Source organism: Delphinus delphis, chromosome X (assembly GCF_949987515.2).
Source record: "Delphinus delphis chromosome X, mDelDel1.2, whole genome shotgun sequence".
In the NCBI taxonomy this organism is placed as follows: Eukaryota; Metazoa; Chordata; class Mammalia; order Artiodactyla; family Delphinidae; genus Delphinus; species Delphinus delphis.
Window position 1 is genome coordinate 119516403 of NC_082704.1, and position 18686 is coordinate 119535088.

The 18686-nt window shown below is 51.5% G+C and overlaps 1 protein-coding gene across 1 annotated transcript in view; it reads left to right on the plus strand.

Moving 5' to 3' along the window:
• The window catches only part of GPR143 (G protein-coupled receptor 143), a 26037-nt gene extending 10238 nt beyond the window's left edge, over positions 1-15799 (plus strand). Inside the window, exons 4-9 of the mRNA XM_060002949.1 lie at positions 796-888; positions 3353-3462; positions 5019-5127; positions 6751-6868; positions 8049-8292; positions 15156-15799. Of these exons, the coding sequence (XP_059858932.1) occupies positions 796-888; positions 3353-3462; positions 5019-5127; positions 6751-6868; positions 8049-8292; positions 15156-15250 (769 nt within the window). The 3' untranslated portion in view covers positions 15251-15799. The remainder of the gene's footprint in view (positions 1-795; positions 889-3352; positions 3463-5018; positions 5128-6750; positions 6869-8048; positions 8293-15155) is intronic.
• Positions 15800-18686: the final 2887 nt, after the last annotated feature.

Consider the following 18686-nt stretch of genomic DNA (forward strand, 5'->3'; position numbering starts at 1 on the left):
CACTTAGGAGGAATTATGAGGTACCCGTGCCTCACTCCTCTCAATCTTTTATTTATTTATTTAGTTAGTTAGTTAGTTGTGCCAGGTCTTAGTTGTGGCAGGCAGGCTCCTTAGTTGCGGTCACCTGCTCCTGAGTCGCGGCATGCGCGCTCCTTAGTTGCAGCAGGCGGGCTCCTTAGTTGAGGCATGCAGGCTCCTTAGTTGTGGTATGCAAACTCTTAGTTGCAGCATGCATGTGGGATCTAGTTCCCCGACCAGGGATAGAACCCGGGCCCTCTGCAGTGGGAGCGTGCAGTTTTAACCACTGTGCCACCAGGGAAGTCCCCTCCTCTCAATCTTGAAAGGCTTAGGTTGAGGGAAAGAAGCCAGACACAAAAGGCCACGTCGTGTGTGACTCCCCTTGGAGGAAATGTCCCGAACAGGCAAATCCACAGAGACGGGGGGTAGGTGAGTGGTTACCAGGGCCGGGGGCACAAGCATGATGGGGAAAGCCCACTGAGTGGGTCCGGGTTTCCTTCTGGGGGGATGAACATGTTCTGGAACTGGATAGAGGGGGTGCTTGCACGGCACTGTAGATGTCCTAAATGCCGCTGAGTTGCTCATTTTTAAATGGTGAGTTTGATGTTATATGAATTTCACCTCAATCAGAGGAAAAATAAAAACCTCCCAGGCAAAATCAGGCAGCTGTTTGCCAAGGGTTTGCTCTGTGTGCATCTTCCTGCCGCTCGCGGAGCTCGGGGCTTGGTCAGTGCTGGACCTCAGGCGTGGCCGCCCCTCTGCCCCTTCTTCCCCCAGTACCATCCTGCTCTACCACATGATGGCCTGGGGCCTGGCCGCACTGCTCTGCGTGGAGGGAGCATTCATGCTGTACTACCCTTCCGTGGCCAGGTAAGCTGGGGCTCCCAGCAAGCCCACTCCCCCGACGCCTGGACCCCCCCCCCCCCCGCCTCTCTTGCAGGAGACGCCCAGGCGCTGACCCCGAGCGGGCGGGCAGGCCATCGTCCTGGATCTGTGCAGCTGAGAGCACAGTGGCTGGCACCTTGAGTTAGCGTCCCTGCCTCTGCCTGTCCCCTGCGTGTGGGTCGGTGTTGTGCGCGGTGTGGATGCAAAGCTGGGGGCACGGCTCCCCCGTACCAGCCTGTGTGCCAGCCTCCAGGCCTGTCCCCCTCCAGACGGACGCAGCCTTCCCCTGCCCACTGTTTATTTTTCATTCTTCAAACCAGCTTCCTCTGGGCGAGCAGGTGAGTTGAGCGTCCCAAGAATGAGTTGGAGATGGCTGGAAGACACAAAGGGTCGCTCGCTCTTGACAAGCTTATTTTAAGCCTCTGCTGTCTGCACTTCCTCACCTCTCTCCATCCTGTGCTGTTCTGAACACAGACACTGGGCGATGTGGCCTCTGAAATTGTCTCAGGCATTTCTTCAAGTTTAAAACCCCATCAGTGCAACCATTTGTAAAGCCTCAAGGTCCCTCCAAGGATATATACTCTAATTTTCAATGGAAAGCTGAAAAACAGAGGTTGGACATTGTCTCTTTGTCTGTGACTTCAGGGCAGTGTACACCCGGGATCAGCACAGCGCAGCCCTCAGGACAGATCCGGCCCTCTGCCCTGCTCTTGTAAATAAAGCTTTATTCGCACACAGCCGTGCCCATTTGTGTATGTATGGTCTATGGCCAGTTACACATTAGAGCTGAGTAGTTTGACAGAGGCTATGAGGGTTCTGGAGGCTAAAATATTGACTATCTGCTCCTTTACAGAAAAAGTTTGCTGACCTGTGGTGCAGACCGTTTCTGCCCCTTCTTTTTCGATTTCTTGTAGCCACTCACTCAGATGTCTCCATGTTGGTGTTGCTTTGTGGCCTCTGTGTAGATCCCTCCAAACAGCCCACTCTCCCCAGGAACCCTAAAAGGACAAATACAGAGTTAGCAGCTGTTACAGAGGAATGCGCTTAATTGGAAAGGGAGTTTTTATCTCTGGCCTCCACCTGTGAGATCCTGGGGACGTTGCGTCTGAGCGCGAGGGAGCCATTGCTGCAAGGACACTCAGGAACGCCAAGGTGCCCCGCAGTCTCCAGGCCGCCCCCTGAAGCATCTCCATCCTTCCTCATATCCACCCTCAGAGCCCACGACGACCCAGAGCCCTCGGCGCTCTGCAGGCTCCCACCCTCTCTCGTTTGTTCCTTACGTTCAGTACAGGCACCCGAATCTCATCTCTCCCCCCTCTTGTTTCCCTTTCTCCCCTCAAGCCCTTCCCGACCACAGTTTAGCTTTCACAGCTCAAGAGGAAAGCTTCTGTTAAAAAGGAGGTAGCAAAAAAAATAATAATAATAAAATAAAAGAAGGTAGCAACACAACATTGTAAGTCAACCATACTCCAATAAAATACGGCTTTCAGGGTAAAAAACAAAACACGCAAACCAAAAAACAGAAAGAAGGCACCATCCTCAGGTGGTACTGTCATCCTTAAGGCAACAAAGATGGGCACTGCATTTTTCTTACCTGTTTCCATGCACTTTCAGCCACTTTCCCCTCTGGTGTGAGCACTTCATACCTATGAAAACGAGAGCAGTAGCGTTTTTATCACTCCACCTTCCGTGGCCACAGGAGCTGTTCCCTCCTCTGCTTTTCCACCCCGTCTGGGGTCGGGCCTGGGCAACATCCCCTCTGCTTTGGATTCTCTCTTCCTCTTTGCCGTTCTCCTCTACGCTATGTATTTGTTAACTGATAGCCCCGGCCTCGGTAGCATACCTGTGTGTGGCACCCACCGTGTCCTGTGGTGATAGATGATTCTCAAGACCCATCAGTAGAAATCCGGGTCCCCCTCCCCGAAAAGAACCCCTGAAATGATTGCCTGTCACCATGACAACAGATATCCTGTGCCGTGTGAGGCTCGGGTATTTTGATGGTCGAGGACAGAGCTTGGATCCTATGCGTGATGTCAGCCAGGCTTAGCTGACAGCTGTAGTAAGTGCCGAAAACCCAGCAGGTTCGTAGAACGCCTTTGTCTTGTTTGAAAGACAAATGGGGGAGACCCACTTGTTTGAGAGACCCAGTGGGGGAGTTGGGGGGGATCCACCACCCCAGAGCGCCTTTTCCCCTCTTCACCTTTTCCCAGCAGGCAACTTTAAAAGCTCCCTGATTCACGAGACACAGAACCGTGACTGACCCTCCTTCTTCTGTGATTTAATGCTTGTCCGCAGACGTGAGATACGAGTCAGTTTCCTTCGGGCAGAGTCAGAAGCCGATCTGTGTGTTTCCTTCGATCTGGTCCTCTTGTCTCGACTTGCAGATGAGTCGGCGTATCTCAGGCAGAGCCCCGGTGTTTTGGAGAATGACCCGGCTTTCCTCCCTCAGGTGTGACAGGGGTCTGGAGCATGCCATCCCCCACTACGTCACCACGTACTTGCCTCTGCTGCTCGTCCTCGTGGCCAACCCCATCCTGTTCCGAAAGACAGTGACTGCAGGTAAACCCAGGGAAGTGCTCTGGGGGCGAGGCCGCGGCTACGGCCCCAGGCCACGGGCTCTGATCATTATCTAGGACCATGGACCTCATGTGTCATCCTCCAGACAGGAGCACAGTACAGGTGGGGAAAGTGAGGGGGTTTAATAAACGAGAGGGAGCGAGCCTACTCAATTATGGGCTGTACGAGTCCTTGGCCAACGTCTGCTAGCTCAAAGCCGGGACCAGGAGATGTTTCACTTCTGTCTGGGCTCCTCCTGAGTCTGCCATGGGCGTGCCCCAGAGGACCCCAGTGGCCTTGGAAAACTGCGGAGGGGAGACGGGATCAGGAAAGGAAAGGGCAGCCGAGGGGAAGGGATGGATGTGGACTGAGCCGTCCTGGGAGCCTGGGCCCTCCCCGTGATGTCTGGGCCTGTGTCTTCTCCCACTTGGGCAGTAAACAGGAAGGAGAGCACAGGAAGTGAGTCAAATGCATCAGGAAGAACTGGGTGAAAGGGATCTTGTGAGTCAGCAGAATGCCCTGGACAGACCTCCGGGCCAAGGCAGGGGACCTGCATTCCAGCCCCCATCCCGTCCTCAAGGAAACGTGCCCCGAGGCAAGTCTCCAGGCCCCTCATGCCGCCCTGTGGGTCCCTCACGGGCAGAATGAGAAGAAAGAAACACACCTTGACAGAAAGGTCACTTGATGATCAGCATCAGCTGATGGGTTGCAGAAATTGAACCTAAGTGAAGTGCTCTACCACTAGGGAGAGAAAAATCACTGCAGCTCTTTGCATATCTGCATTTAAAGCTAGTGTGCTGCACACCTGAAACTAACACAACACTGTAAATCAACTCTACGCCAATAAAAATTAAAAACAAAAAACCCTCCCCCCAAAAAGCTAGTCTATTAAATATAGCTTTTCTTTTAACAAAATTGCATTAAAAAATAGTGATTTGATTACATCAAACAAATGAAAATGACTTATAGAATAAAGACCGGAAGGAAATACACTAAGATGCTAACGATGGTTGTCTCTGGGTGAACTACGGGTTATCAATTCTTTTCTAAACTTTTTTGTATTTTCCAACTTGTCTACAAGGATAAATGTCAAATCTTTCAACATTTTACAATAGTGAGCATGCATTATTTTTATAGTAAAAAATATAAACCGTAAACACATATAGTTCCCGAACTAGTAAAACCCAGATAAAATCCAGAGTGTAGTTAACAGCACTGTACCAGTGTTGACTTCTTCATGGTGACCAATGTGACTATGGTTGTGTAAGATGTTAACTCTGGGGACAGCTGGGTGTAGGTATACGGGAACTCTCGGTAGTGTCTTTGCAAATCTTGTGTAAATCTAAAGTGATTCCACAGTAAACGTTTAAAAACTCTATATTCCCGTGAGTCTCCGAGAAGTCCCACGTGCAGGTGGTGAGGAAAGCACGGCCGGGTCTCGCTGGGCGTCACGGTCTCCTGGCTCTGCTTCGGAGCTCCCACCTGCTTTACTGCCCTTCCTTTGCACGCGGGAAACGTAAATAACCAAATGACGTGCTGTTCCCCTCTGCTCTTTACAGTGGCCTCTTTACTAAAAGGAAGTCAAGGAGTTTACACGGAGAACGAGAGGCGGATGGGAGACGTGATCAAGACCCGATTTTTCAAAATAATGCTGGTTTTCATTATTTGGTAACCTTTCTTCTTTTTTTAAAAAACTGTCCCTGGGAAGGGAAATGCAAACCGCCTGTCATTTGCTTTTCCAAGTGTGACCTGAAAGTTCCAAAGGGAAGAGTCTTCGGAGAGGAAATTTTTGAAACTTGTGCTAGGTGCCTTTGGAGGAAATGCTTGCGAGACAGGAAGGCAAGTCTACCATCCGTGAACTTCTGGAAAGCTATTCACATCTACTCAAACTACATAAAGAGCCCTAAGAACGAAAAGTCCCGAGTTTAGTTTTGATGCGTCCCACCCATATGCCTCCGGAGTTTCGCCCCGTCGCTGGGGTTAGCATTTAAATCAAGTGCCTTCTAAGTCCACCCATTGGCAGCAGGCTTTTTTTTTTTTTTTTTTTTGCCACGCAGCATGTGGGATCTTAGTTCCCCGACCAGGGATCGAACCCGCACGTCCTGTAGTGGAAGCGTGGAGTCCTAACCACTGGACCACCAGGGAAGTCCTTGCATCAGTCTTGACACCAGGATTCCTGTATCTGACAAGATACAAGGGCAAGGACCCATCTTTAGTGTTATGACTCACCGCTCAGGCAAGAAGGGTAGAGTGGGACTTCCCCGGCGGTCCAGTGGTTAGCACTCCACGCTTCCACTGCAGGGGACATGGGTTCCATCCCTGGTTGGGGAACTAATATCCCACAAGCTGCGTGGCATGGCCAAAAGAATAAAAATAATAATAAAAAAAGAAGGGTAGAGAGCAATCTTCCTGTCCTCAACTGTCCACGCACCCCCATTCCCCCACCCACCCCCCCTCCCACCACAGGTGTCCTGCCCCAGCGTTTCAAGTGGGTGTGCTGGGCATAGACCTGTGACCAATGCAAAATCGACTGGAATCAGGAAACACTTCGCTGTGGTGAAGCAATGCTTCGCAAGACAGAGCACGCCTTCGTGGTGTTAATAATTGATGTGATGCAAGCAGGTTTGTTTGCGCAGTCTCCTACGAGAGACGTACATTAGCTCCCTCTAAAAATACACTGAGCTTGTGGTTTCAAACGTCACCTCCCTGCCAAGAATAACCTCAAAAAATTCAAACATAAAATGTCAAGATTTGTTTTGGTCTCCATCAAAACATTAGCTTACTCTTCAGAGGAAGGATGAACTCTGGGTTATTTGACATGTGCTAGAACCTTCCACCTGATGTGGTGTTGAGTGCGACCATCGGAAGGATATGTTGGTCTCTGCTTTGGGCTGAGAGGGGTGGCATGTCTTACGTCAGGTTCTTGGTGTGCTGCGTCCTCCTTGCTGCTAAGCAGCACTGCCCCCGCCCCAGGACTTCTAGGTGTCGGGAGGCATGGTCCCTGACCCCCAGCATTAAAAATGAATTGTGGGGGCTTACCTGGTGGCGCAGTGGTTGAGAGTCCGCCTGCCGATGCAGGGGACACGGGTTCGTGCCCCAGTCCGGGAAGATCCCACATGCCGCGGAGCGGCTGGGCCCGTGAGCCATGGCCGCTGAGCCTGCGCGTCCGGAGCCTGTGCTCTGCAACGGGAGAGGCCACAACAGTGAGAGGCCTGCGTATCACAAAAAAAAAAAAAAAAAAGAATTATGTCACATGTTCTCTTCACCTGTGGGCCATTTTCTTTCTAACAGTTGGGTGTCGAATATCATCAATGAAAGCCTTTTATTCTATCTTGAAATGCAACCAGATATCAATGGAGACTCTTTGAAACAGGTCAGAAATGCAGCCGAGACCACATGGTTCATGATGGTAGGTCTATCTTAATTTAAAATGTTCTTCCTAAAGGAAAAAAAAAAAAAAACAGAAGGGATAAAACCACTCAGAAGTATGATCTATATGTTATTTAAATATGCAGGGAGTTGAATAGGTTCCTGGGATGCTAACATCTGGCCTGGGTCCACGAGCTAGCTGTTTTCATTCAGTGTTGGGGTCGTTATTAAATGGACATGACTCTGGTAAATCAACTTGGCAAGTGAATCAAACCTTTCAGGCTGATTTAAAATATCAGGGAATTTCTCTTGAAGAAATGTTTCAGACTGAAAAAACCATAGGGATGTAGGTATTGCTTATAACATTGTCCGTAATTATAAAGCATTATAGGTAACCCACATTGTTTTAAACAAAAGGGAACGGTTAAGTTAATGATGGTCTTTGATCTTGAGGAATCTTATGCCGATGTCGAAGATGACAGTGTAAAAAAATGACAATTGTGAAATCTAGTGTTCCGTGAAACATGCAAGATCTAATAATTATACTGATTTCAACTACCTAGTAACACGTGCATGAAAAAATATTGGCGAGAAATACACAAGATCATGATAAGGTGGGAAGAGCATGGGTCGCTTCCCGCAGTGTTTTCATCATATTGCATTTCCAAATACAAAAATCCACGCACGAGCTGTTCGTGGAGAGATGCACGGTGCCCTACACGGAATTAAAATGCGTGTTGCTTCAGAGTCGGGGGAAAGCTGACGCAGGAGGGTAAGACCCACACTGCCTGCCTCCACCCCTGCCCGTGCCGTGGTCACGTGCAGGGACCACACGTAAGCAGAGTTTCCTGGACTGACAGGCTCAGGTGCCTTTGTGCGGTCACATCCTAACAGGGGCGCGAGGGGCAGGGCCCCGAGTCCCTGCGAGGGAGCACGGCCACGGGCCAGAGGTGAGACAGCCCGGCTGGGCCGCGCAGGGCCTTCCCTCTCCCGCCTTCCCCCTGGCCTGACTCAGGTCCTCTCCCCACCCCACCTCCTGTGTCTTCCGGCACCTTTGAGGGCCCAGCACCGCCAGCCAATCTGTCTCGCCCCACACCGGCCAGTGGGGCAGGTCGCAGTGAGGCCAGCCCAGCAGGCCCCGAGTCACCCTGGGAGCACCCAGTGCTCTGATTCCCACCGTCCCACCCTACTCACCCCTGTCTCTCTGTCCTCCCTGCCAGGGGATACTGAATCCAGCCCAAGGGTTCCTGTTGTCCCTGGCCTTCTACGGCTGGACAGGCTGCCGCCCGGCTTTTCAGGCCCCCAGGAAGGAGATCCAGTGGGAATCGATGAGCACCTCGGCCGCCGAGCGGAGTCCCCCGTCCCTGAGGGGCTCCCGTGAGCCCCGGGAGAGCCCCGCTGCCAGGAAGGAGGGGCGGGCCGGCGGGCACACTTCCGACGAGGCCGTGAGCCTGCTGTCTGAAGGTAAGAGCCCCTCCGCCAAGGCAGGCGGACGGCGGGGCCCCGGCTCCCCTGGAAGTGCTTTATCAACGGCCACGTGGCTGGTGCATAGTATTTCCGTCCTGATGTCTGGAACCTGCTTCAAGGCGAGAGCGGAAAGTGACAGCGTTAGGCCTCATCGCGTCATCCACCTCTCCTTTTACTATGACAGTGGTACCTTTTCTCTAGTTATTAAGCACTGTAGCCTTGTAATAATTATGAGCGGCTCCACCTTGGGCTGGACGGCCTTTTGAATAGGAGCAAAACTGCCACTTCAAACCCGTCGCGAACGTTTGCCGTCAGACAATGAATGGTACGACCTGTCGCGAACGTTTGCCGTCAGACAATGAATGGTACGACCTGACCTCAGCAGCTTTTAGATGCCGCTTGGTCTGTCCACCTCATTCGGGGACATTTAAGGGAACACACTGGTCGTCCGGTGCCGGCTCTTCTGATCTGCCCTTTTCATTTCAAGACTCTAGCACTGTGGTCCTCAGATGGGTCCTGTTTTTAAACTCCTGTTTAATCTGATTTGGGGTTATGTCTATTAACCCAGCCGACAAGGAGGAAGAAAGTTCAAGGCCCCAATAATGTCTCTCTAAAGATTGCCGTCTACTAAACCTATTACATACATTTTATATTTATATATTCATGTATACTATTTATATATATAAATATATATATACATTTATATATACATTTATATATATTTGTATATATAAATTTATATATTTATAAAATATATAAACTATTATATGTACTTTTCATTAAACATACTGTAACCTTATAATTTATCATTTGCTCTGTATTCTGAATTTACTATTACAAAAAGCTCACTTATATTCTAATCAAGATGGGTAATGAGAGAGAAAAATCACTAGACCTATGATCCTTATTCCTAACGAAATCTCAGGGACTGTCATGGTTATGATAACTGATTAATTTTACTGTCCCTGGTCTATGCAGACCTTTATTCCCTTGAAAGATTCTTCTTGAGCAGACATTTTGCTGTTAGCATTGAGTAACAAGACTGGAAATTCTTTACAAGAAGCGGACACATGTTTGCAGCACCTCTTCTGGGGGTCGGGAGGTTGATTCCCACAAATGCTGCTTGGGGAGGAGGCCACCCCATGCCCTCCTTCTGTCCCCACTGAGGCCCTGGAGCCCCTCCCTCTTCCCACTTTATTACACTGGGGCTGGTTGCAAATGCTTTTAACCAGAATGCATCACCCTGCAACCCATGTACCATCTTGCACTCATGCTTGACCACTGCACGTGGTAAGGGCCCAACAGTCGTTTGTAATAATTATGTTAAATTACACATTTTTGATGGGAAATTAGTTCTAAAAGGCCTAAGAGTAATTAATTGTAAGCTGTAAAGACTTCTTAGACGTAAGATTTAAAGAATTCTTAGTAACATAGAGTTGGGGTACTGTGTCAAATATATCTCAAAAGAGCTGGGGAAAAAGAGTTGAGATCTTCTTAACCAATTTTTTTAGTAAGACTTTATAATGAGTAAGCACTTTCTTTGAATAAAAGCAACATTTGTCAAGCTTGTTAGAAGCAAGGTGACATATGGTCTAAGTATAAGGAATGGACTTGCTACGCAGGAGCCACGATGACACCCTCCAGGGAGGGCTCGTGGCTTCTGGGCGCAGGACTGTCCATCTCGGCCTCCTCCAAGTGAGCGGAGGACTACAGCCCTTCCTGCAAATCTCACTCAGTATTTCTTGACCTCTAACAGGGTGCTAACGACAGTGATTTTCGTAAGATTAAATAGATCTTTGTGCTATGTGCTTAAATAGTGCTGGGACACAGAGGGCATTCCATAAATGCTAACTCTAGTAAGCATACCTAAACCCCATTACATATTCATAACCTGAGCGGAGACATGGAGCAAATGTTGGCGAGACAGAGAATGAAAGAGTCCGTGAAAATTTCCAATCTGTGTTTAAAGTATGAAGGCAGAGCGATCTGGGCAAACGATGTGGATACGTGTCAGGAAACAAGCCCAGGGCAAAATGATCCCCACGCAGGAGACTCCTGTTCTTATACCACAGGCTGTATACGCCGCTGCCAGGACCCTCAGGAAGCGGCAGCCTTCTGCCTACAGTGGTAATCTTGGAAATGAGATACGGCTGGCTTGGTCTTGGGCCGTTTCCTTTCTCCTCCTTTCCAGCCGCTTTGCTTTTAGTCTCTTTAGTAAAGGGAGGGAGCTACTCATAATACAGAAAGTACTATTACATGTGGGAGAAAAGCCCAGAGATGCAAACTCGAAGCAGTAAATACAGTTAGGCTTCTCCCTGTTTGCATTGGTTAAGATGAAGCTTGACTGGTTTATCATATCCTTAAGCCTCTACTTTAGGATTCACTTCGAGGCCAACAGGCTTCCACTGAGCCTCCGAAAGGAAGTATCTGACGTGGTGTCTGGCACTTACAAGTCAACCGAGTTTGAACAAATATTCATCGAGCCTCTGCAATATGGCCAACGGCGTTTTAGCTGAGGGGCGGGGCGGTGTGTGTGGACTGTGCGTGTCCCTGGGAAGGATCATGTAGGAAACTTGCAAGTGTCAGTTAAGTAAAGACAATACTGTATTTTATTCTAAAAAGTCTGACGCGTTAAAGGAACACAGAAAAGGCAGGGCCTCTGTTGGTGTTGGCGCATGGGTGAGGGCTTCTGGAGGAGGTGATGTTCAGACTGGGTCTTGCACCGCAGACTGGAATGGGAGGGGAGGAAGCCCGGAGGGCGCCCCGTGTGGAGACTTAGGGCAGAATGTCTGTACGTTGTTCAGGGGTGGGCACAGCGTGGGATTTGTGGGAAGCTGGAGAGGCAGGTCGGGAACAGATAACGAAGGGTTTTTACAGATTCTGCTAAGGAGTTGGCATCTTATCTAGTGGCCAGCGAGAGGCCAGTTAAGGTTTTTAAGTGGAGAGATGCACTCAGATTTGCTTGTAGGACTAGCCTAGTGAATGGATGTGGGAGAGTTGATTGGATGATCATGCTTCGTGACCATGGCAACAGCTAACATTGAGGGGATCTGTGCGTAATTCTCTATGACAACTTCGTTCAAAATCGCATCTTTATGAAGAATCAGAATTTCCCTTGGGACTAAAAGTCAAGAAAAAAGGGTACTTCTCACAAATAAGCAGAAACCCGGTTGGTTTTTATCTGGTGAGCACCAGAAACCCTTAAAGTATTATCTCCTCTGTCCATGAGCTTTACGGAGCGTAGTGTCAGATCTCTGGCCCTTCTTTAACAGGGACACTTTGTGCTCACAACGGGAAAGTTCAGGATCTGATGGATATTTTAACCTTATCATTGCCTTCAAAGGTTGGGGTGTGTATTTCTCAGGAGATCTGCTCCCCTAGCCTTCAACGTCACCCTGGACCAGGTTCCCCCAAGCCCTGCCCACCGGCAGGGGGCACGGCGGGACGGCAGTGGAGCTGGGGGCGTGGTCACAAAGGGGACACGTCTTAGGCGGAGGCCTGGCGGGGAGGGGCGTTGAGGAGAACAGGCCTTGCCTTGCTGTGGCAGAGGGGCGTGGCCACAGGGATAGGGGTGTGGCTGTGGACAAGATGGACCAGAGGGTATAAAGGATTGCGTCAGTGGGGTAGGGCCGAGACGCGGGGCATGTGGAGAGACGAAGAAGGCTGTCGTTAGAAGAGAGCACATGTAGTGTGTCCACAGGCAGGAAGCTTGTGGCCTATGCAGAACACAGTGGATGGAAGTGAGGGGGGGGGAACTGTCTGTCTGTCTGTCTCTCTCTCTCTGTCTCTCTCTCTCGCAGTCTTTTCTCTCCCCCCAAGTGTCTTTACCACAATTCCGTGTCTCTCACAATACCCTAGTTCTTGCACCATTCCCTCTCACCCACAGTTGCCCTTTCTCTCCCCAATCCTTTGCTGTTCCCACAATTCTCCATCCTCTCCCACAACCCCTTGCTTTACTCACAGTTCTGTGTTTCTCCCACAGCCCCCTATTGCTCCCACAATTTCCCATTTTCTGCCACAATTCTGGAATCTTCATGGTTTCTCACAAATCTCTTGTCTTCTACAGTTCCTTTTGCTACTGCATTCCACCGCTCCCCAAATTCTTTTTCTCGGAGAGATTTCTGTTCTCCAGCATAATTCCTTCTCTCTGACAATTGCCCGTCATCTCCCACAGTTCTCTCCCCCACAATGCCTCTCTTCCACAACGGCTAGTCTCTCCCACAGTACTCTCTTCCCCATAATTCTCAGTTCTGCCTGGCAATTCCGTATCTCCCCCACCTCCCACCAAGTTTCTGCCGTTTCCCACAGTACTCTCTCTCCCACCATTGCGTCTCTGCACATCTCTTTATCCTCCATCACAGTTTCACAATCCCCGAATTCCCTGTTCTCTCCCACACTTCCCCGTTACCGTCCCCATTTCTCTGTTCTCTCATACACCCCGTTCTTTGTGATTCTCTCTGCCGTCACTTGCCCCTCCACGTACCACCAGGTGGCGCCATAGGTTGTGTTTGCCAGGGAAGTGTGGGCGGGAACACACCCCAGGGCCTCCAACTCTGTCGGGCTGGCGGGACCCAACTCAACACCTTGAAGGGGACGCAGGCCCAGGGGTTGTACGCTCTCTATGGCTCATGCAAGTAACCACCTGGTTGGGATTTCTGATCTAGGGCCTCGAGGTTTTAAGGGATCCAAGAGCAGCAGCTGAGGGCACCGGGGCATCCAACATGCCTTCCCAAATGTTAGGTCTGCGTGGAGCCAGGAAGTTCTCGAGAACCTGCCTGGGCTTGCAAGGCTCCCTGACGGGAGTTGCTAGGAAGGCGCTCGGCCCTTGGGCACTGGGAGGTCGCTGGCGGCTGCATTTCCTGCACGCACTCAGATGTGCACATGCACCGACAGAGAATTAGTCCCTCACCCCCACCATGGCCTTGTCGTGACACAAAGGGGTCTCCTCCGTGGAGCCCCGGGGGACGGGGAAGGAAGCAGGAACTCTGAAAAGGGGGGCAGAATGTGTCCCAAAGCGTCAGGTAACGGGCCAGATCTTGATCCCGAGCCCCCGTGTGACCCTCCAACCCAGAGGCTTTTTGAAAAGACCACAGAAATCGCACACAAGCTCCCACGAGCCCAGGACGCGCTCATGAACGGCGGGCGACGCCGAGAGAACCGAGCCTTCGGGGAAGCGCCAGCGAACTCCTCCGGAAGCGCAGGTTCCCCGCTCCCACCCTCCCCGTCGGAGGCACCGGCCCTTCCCCCGTCGTCTGAATTCCTTCCCCGCCCCTTGGTGGGCTCTTCACGCTTAGGGCGGCTCCCTCCGACCTGTGTGGGAGGCCGCAGGCCGCTGTGGGGTGTGGGTGGTGGTGGGGACGGTGCTGTGTCGGCCACGCCGCAGACCCCGCGCTTGCGTCCTCTTGGGTAATATCGTCACCTGTTCCTGTAGCTCCGGCTTCCCCAGGCATTTCCAAGCCCACAGAGAGCTGCCGGCCTCTCCTTTTCCCCCTGAAGTGTCTTCGGAAACTCTGCATGTGGCTCTTCTTACTGCGGGCTTCTTCCTGCCGGTTTTACACGTTAGTCTCCGTGAGTGCTCTGCGGTGCCTGCACCGTGTCCCACGGACGTCAAGGCGGTGACCCCACGGTATTTAGCCATTCAGCGTTAGTTTATCGTGCCGGGGCCTTGTTTAGGCACTACAGATACTGTGGTGACTAAGGCAAACAACTGCGCTGTCCACTGAGACTCTCCGTATGATTATATAATAATTATTATATCAGCATTTGTGAATGAAAGTCTCAAAGAACTGTACAACATTCAAGGCGGCGAGAAGTGCTGCGAAGAACAACACGTCAAGAGGGGGCAGGAGAGTGGTTTTAGATACGCGTCCCAGACACCTCCTTGAGGAGGTAACATTTGAGTGGAGACCTGAATGCAGTGTGGGAGTGAGCCATGAGAAAATCTGGAGCGCTTTGCGGGCAGAAAGAGAGATGTGCAAAGGCCCTGGGGCAGCACTGAGCTTGGATGTAAGAGAAGCATGTGCCTGAGGTTGTGAGTGAGCAGAGGGACATGAGGGGAGGAGGCTGCAGCCGTCAGCGGGGCCTCTCGGTGGAGGGAGTTGGGATTTGGAGATGTTCCTGAAGGGCAGTCACCTGCCCCATGCACCGCTGAAAAGTCCACCCTTCTCTGCGTCTTCCTTCGCTGTATTCCGGACACACCCCCCCTAGAACCTGGCACCCAGCAGGCGAGCCTGGATATTTGTGGAGTGATATCCGTAGAAAGAACAATTCAGACATCTGTTGCAAAGATCTCCCACACCTTCTAAAGGAAGGCGTGTTGTTGGGGTGATTAAACAGACCTCCAGGATTACTCTTTTGACTGGAGTGACGTTTGCTTTCACTCTACTGATGGTTACCTACATCCCTCCTCTTAAGTTTTAGTAAGAGGAGTCCTTGGGGCACCTCGTGGAATTGAGAGCAGGTGGCCGGGCGACCCCAGAGCCCTGTTGCCCCAGAGTGACCGCTGGGGCAGCTGAGATCTCGGTCCCCTTAGACAGTGTGTTCCAGGGCTCCGAAACTCCCCCGTGTCAACAGTCTGTTTCCGTTTGGGCTGCAGCCTCCACAGGGTTCGGCTGAGATGCGGTGAGCTGCCCAGTGGTGAGGTTTGGAGGAAGGGAGACAGGGTGGACCTCCCTTCAGGGAGGTCATACATCAGCTGCCCCAGATGATTCTGTAGGACTTTTGTCCTTCGGAATGATTTAACCACATGTAGATGAAAGTATCATGTACTTTTCTTTTTTAAATACAGACGGTTGTGAAGCTTGTGAAAGACGTTCTCGGACACGGACACCGTCACGTGACAGTCTTTTTTTCCTCTCCAGGTTCTGACTCCAGCACAATTGAAATCCATATTGCAAGTGTGTCCCGCAACGGAAAGGAGACTGAATCTGTTCCAAAAGCCCAGGGAGACCTGTGAGAGGACGAGATAGAGGTCCAGATCCCGTCTTCCTCAGACTCCACGTTTCTCATCCCTTAGGACTGTGATCTCGCCTGCAGTCAGCGCACTGCAGGGTGTAGCATCCCCCCAAATCTCACTCCCATCACCACGTTAGTGTATTCCCCAAGATCCTCTTTGTGGTAGGAGGGATGATCCGTGAGCCTGCGCTTGGGGATGGCAGGGCGGGGCTTTCCAGATCAGACACTCTCCACTGACATTCGTTTTTCTGATCTGGCTGTAATGTAAATGCCAGACCCAGGTCCTTGGAAAAGTTAATAAACGAGCTGTGTCCGAGCTCCCAGCCTGCCTTGGATTCTGTCTGAACAGCACCTCCAGAGAATGCTCTTGAGTCAGATAGTGATGATGCCAAAAGGCCACGAGAAGAGGCAGCAGGACCGACGGAGCACCGAACAGCAGCTGCACAGCAAGCTCCTTATCCACCACTAGGGGGCAGCGGAGGACAGGCTTGGACCGGCAAGTTAGCCCTCGGTCCCCACGTTGTGTTGAGCAATGATTGAGTCTAAGGAATCCTTGGGACCTGACTTATGCTCAGATCATTGCCTACGTTTCCATCTTTCCATCAGCTGAAATATAGATTACATATATAAAGTATACATATATAATTATATAGAGAGTCGTCCTTTGATATCCATGAGAGATCTGTTCTAGGACCCGCACGATTTCGAAATCCAGAGGCCCTGGTCCACACCCGTGGGGGGTCTTCCGCATCCGCGGGAGCCGCTGGCCGGGGGATGGGCAGTGCAGACGGTCGGCTGTTCATAAAATCTGTATACTATAGATACTGAACATACACATGTGCATATATATCTGGGGGCAAAGATCCTGTGTGTACTATTCCCTGGAGACGCAAGCCACCTAGGTAAGTCTCTCGAAAGGCGAGGCACCATTTCCTCAGGGCACTGCAGTCAGCTCTGCCATGTGACCCTCGTTTATATCAAGACTCGACTCCATCCTGCTCTAGAAAAGCTGTCCAGGATGCTTCTGGATTTGTGTTTTTGGAGTCACATGGCCGCAGATGGATTCAGGGCATCCTATGACTGTGACCGTGGTACCCAGGGCTGCGTGCTCCTCAAGATGGACCGACGTCCCAGCCACCTTGACCCAAAGCGTCCAGCAGGTGTGAAGGAGTTTGAACTTCCCGGGTGTCATCTGCGTTCTTAATCTCTGCATCGACATTCCATCTGCCCGCAGCATCAGAAGCCCGTCCTCTGAGGACTCCCCATGCTGAATGAGGCACAGCCTCAACCCCGCTCTAGAGCAAAGCTGCCAGCTGCTCACTCTCCCAGGCTCCCTCGCAGCTAGAGCAAAGCATGGGCCTGGCAGAAAATCAGATTCGTGTCCCAAGTCTAAGCTGGAAGCGGGTGCCCAAGGCCATGGGCCGTGCAGAAGCACTGCTGGAAAGGGGTCGGCAGCTGGTGTGTCTGCTTCGGAAGGCATCCGGGGTGTGCTTTCAGGGGCCAGCCCAGTGTCCAGTACCAAGGTGTGGGCAGCTCCCAGCGCCGCGTCTGCACCCGGTGTTACGTGTATGGGCCCAATCCTGCGGTCGAACACGGCCCCCAAGCCTGGTTCTCCAGAGACTCCCCCCGAGGTGTTCAATGTCATCCTCACCCATTCTGTTGGCTTTACATTAGCCACAGTCAGGTTCAGAGCTTGCACGTGAGAACTCAGGCTGCTGTGACTATCTGGTTAAAGGGACCTCTCTCCGCAGATGGGGTGTCAGCGTCACAGCTGGCAGGGTGGTTTCGATTGGGATGGAGGCAGAGTGAGCCGGTGAGTGGATACCTTCCCGTGGCTACGTGCCACGCCCTAAGCTACACCTGGGCACTGGGGACAGAGATGCTATCGGTCACTCCCGGGAATAACAAGCAAGCGAGCACAGCAGATCACGACAGACCACGCCTGGCTTTCAGCAACTTCCGTGTAAGGCTGGCTGCCGCAGGGGGCTGCTATGTTACTGTTTTGTAGATGGTAGCTGGGACGATAAGTGGAAAGATCTAGGGGAGAGGAACCGATGGTGATGGGAGATGGGAAGGTTCTTGAAAAGGGGAGGGAACTGGGACCCAGAGCCAGGAGTTTGCACGTGACAGGTGTAGCTGGGAGTGTAGCTTGGGTGCAAAGAGAAGCCTGCTCCTATCAGGCGGCTTCTGTTTGATTTCAATTTATTGGCCAGTTTATTTACCACACCTTAAGAAACGTTTAAATGAGTCTACTTATTCCCCCTATTCCAAAGATACCCTCTTTGAGGTTTACAGTTGTGTTTTCTGGTGGCCGTTTCTCTCAAGAACTTTGCTCTAGGGTAAGTATATTCCTAATAGGAGTCCCCCATCCCCCAGAGGATTTCACTTCAAGTTTCAGGAGAAGGTAACACTGTAACAGTCCCTGCTTCCTTCCACCATGGGTACCACCCCCCACCCTCCCCCCACCCCGAGGCTCCCCAAGCCCTCCCCCATCACGGGTCCCCCTCCCCGCGACCCCCACGTGGTCCTCCAGGTGGAGCTGCGTCTTCCTTTGCTTACCTTGCAAATGGATGAAGACACTTGGGAGAAAAAGGAGCCAGACTGGAAGAAAAAGAAAAACAACATTCCACCCACTTCTGCGTCTTTTTGTAAGGGTACGTTATCTGCTTCCCACCCTCTCCCAGCCCTTTTCATGCATCTCACCAAGTGATCTGCAGGCTTCCACCAACAGTGACCGCCACCAGCACCCACAGGTGCACAGAAACCTTTCCGTGAATATAAGGAGCACCTCAAGGACCTTAGGAACAGCACCCACATGTGGGCAGCCGGGGAAAAAAAAAAAAAAAGGTCTCTGTGCAGTGAGGGGAAGCTTGGGTTCCCGAAATAAAGTGGGAGCCTCGACGGACAAACATTTTTAGAATCACTGCGGCAATGGGTTCCATGCATCTGAGGATGAAAGCTGGACAATCTGGACTCAACCCAGTTTCCTTCACAGCACACAGAAACCCCTTCGAAGCTATGAATATGCCACCAGCATCGTTGCTGAAGCCACCAGAGCCCGCGTCCCACACGCATCTATCCCGGGAAGCTCTGCCCCGCGCTGTGCAAGCCCACTGTGTTTGCTACAAAGGTCTCCCCAGGGCCTCCCCGTGGCTTTAGCAGCAGGGCTTGGGGTGCTCAGAGCTTCACCCCAAATCCACCACGTGGGAACACGCTTGGTCAACTTGGCAAGACTTAAAAAAGAGAAAAACAAAACCAGGCAAGGCTGAACCCCAGACAACACTGGGGCAGAGGGAGGAAGGGGTGGGCCAGCCCCTGGCTCTGTTCCAGCCCAGGATCGAGCTGCGATTAGAGGAAACGACACCACGACCTTCTTTTGTGATCCATGTGTACAGCCAAACGCAGCCCGTCTCGTCTCGTTGCGTCTGGCTACCACG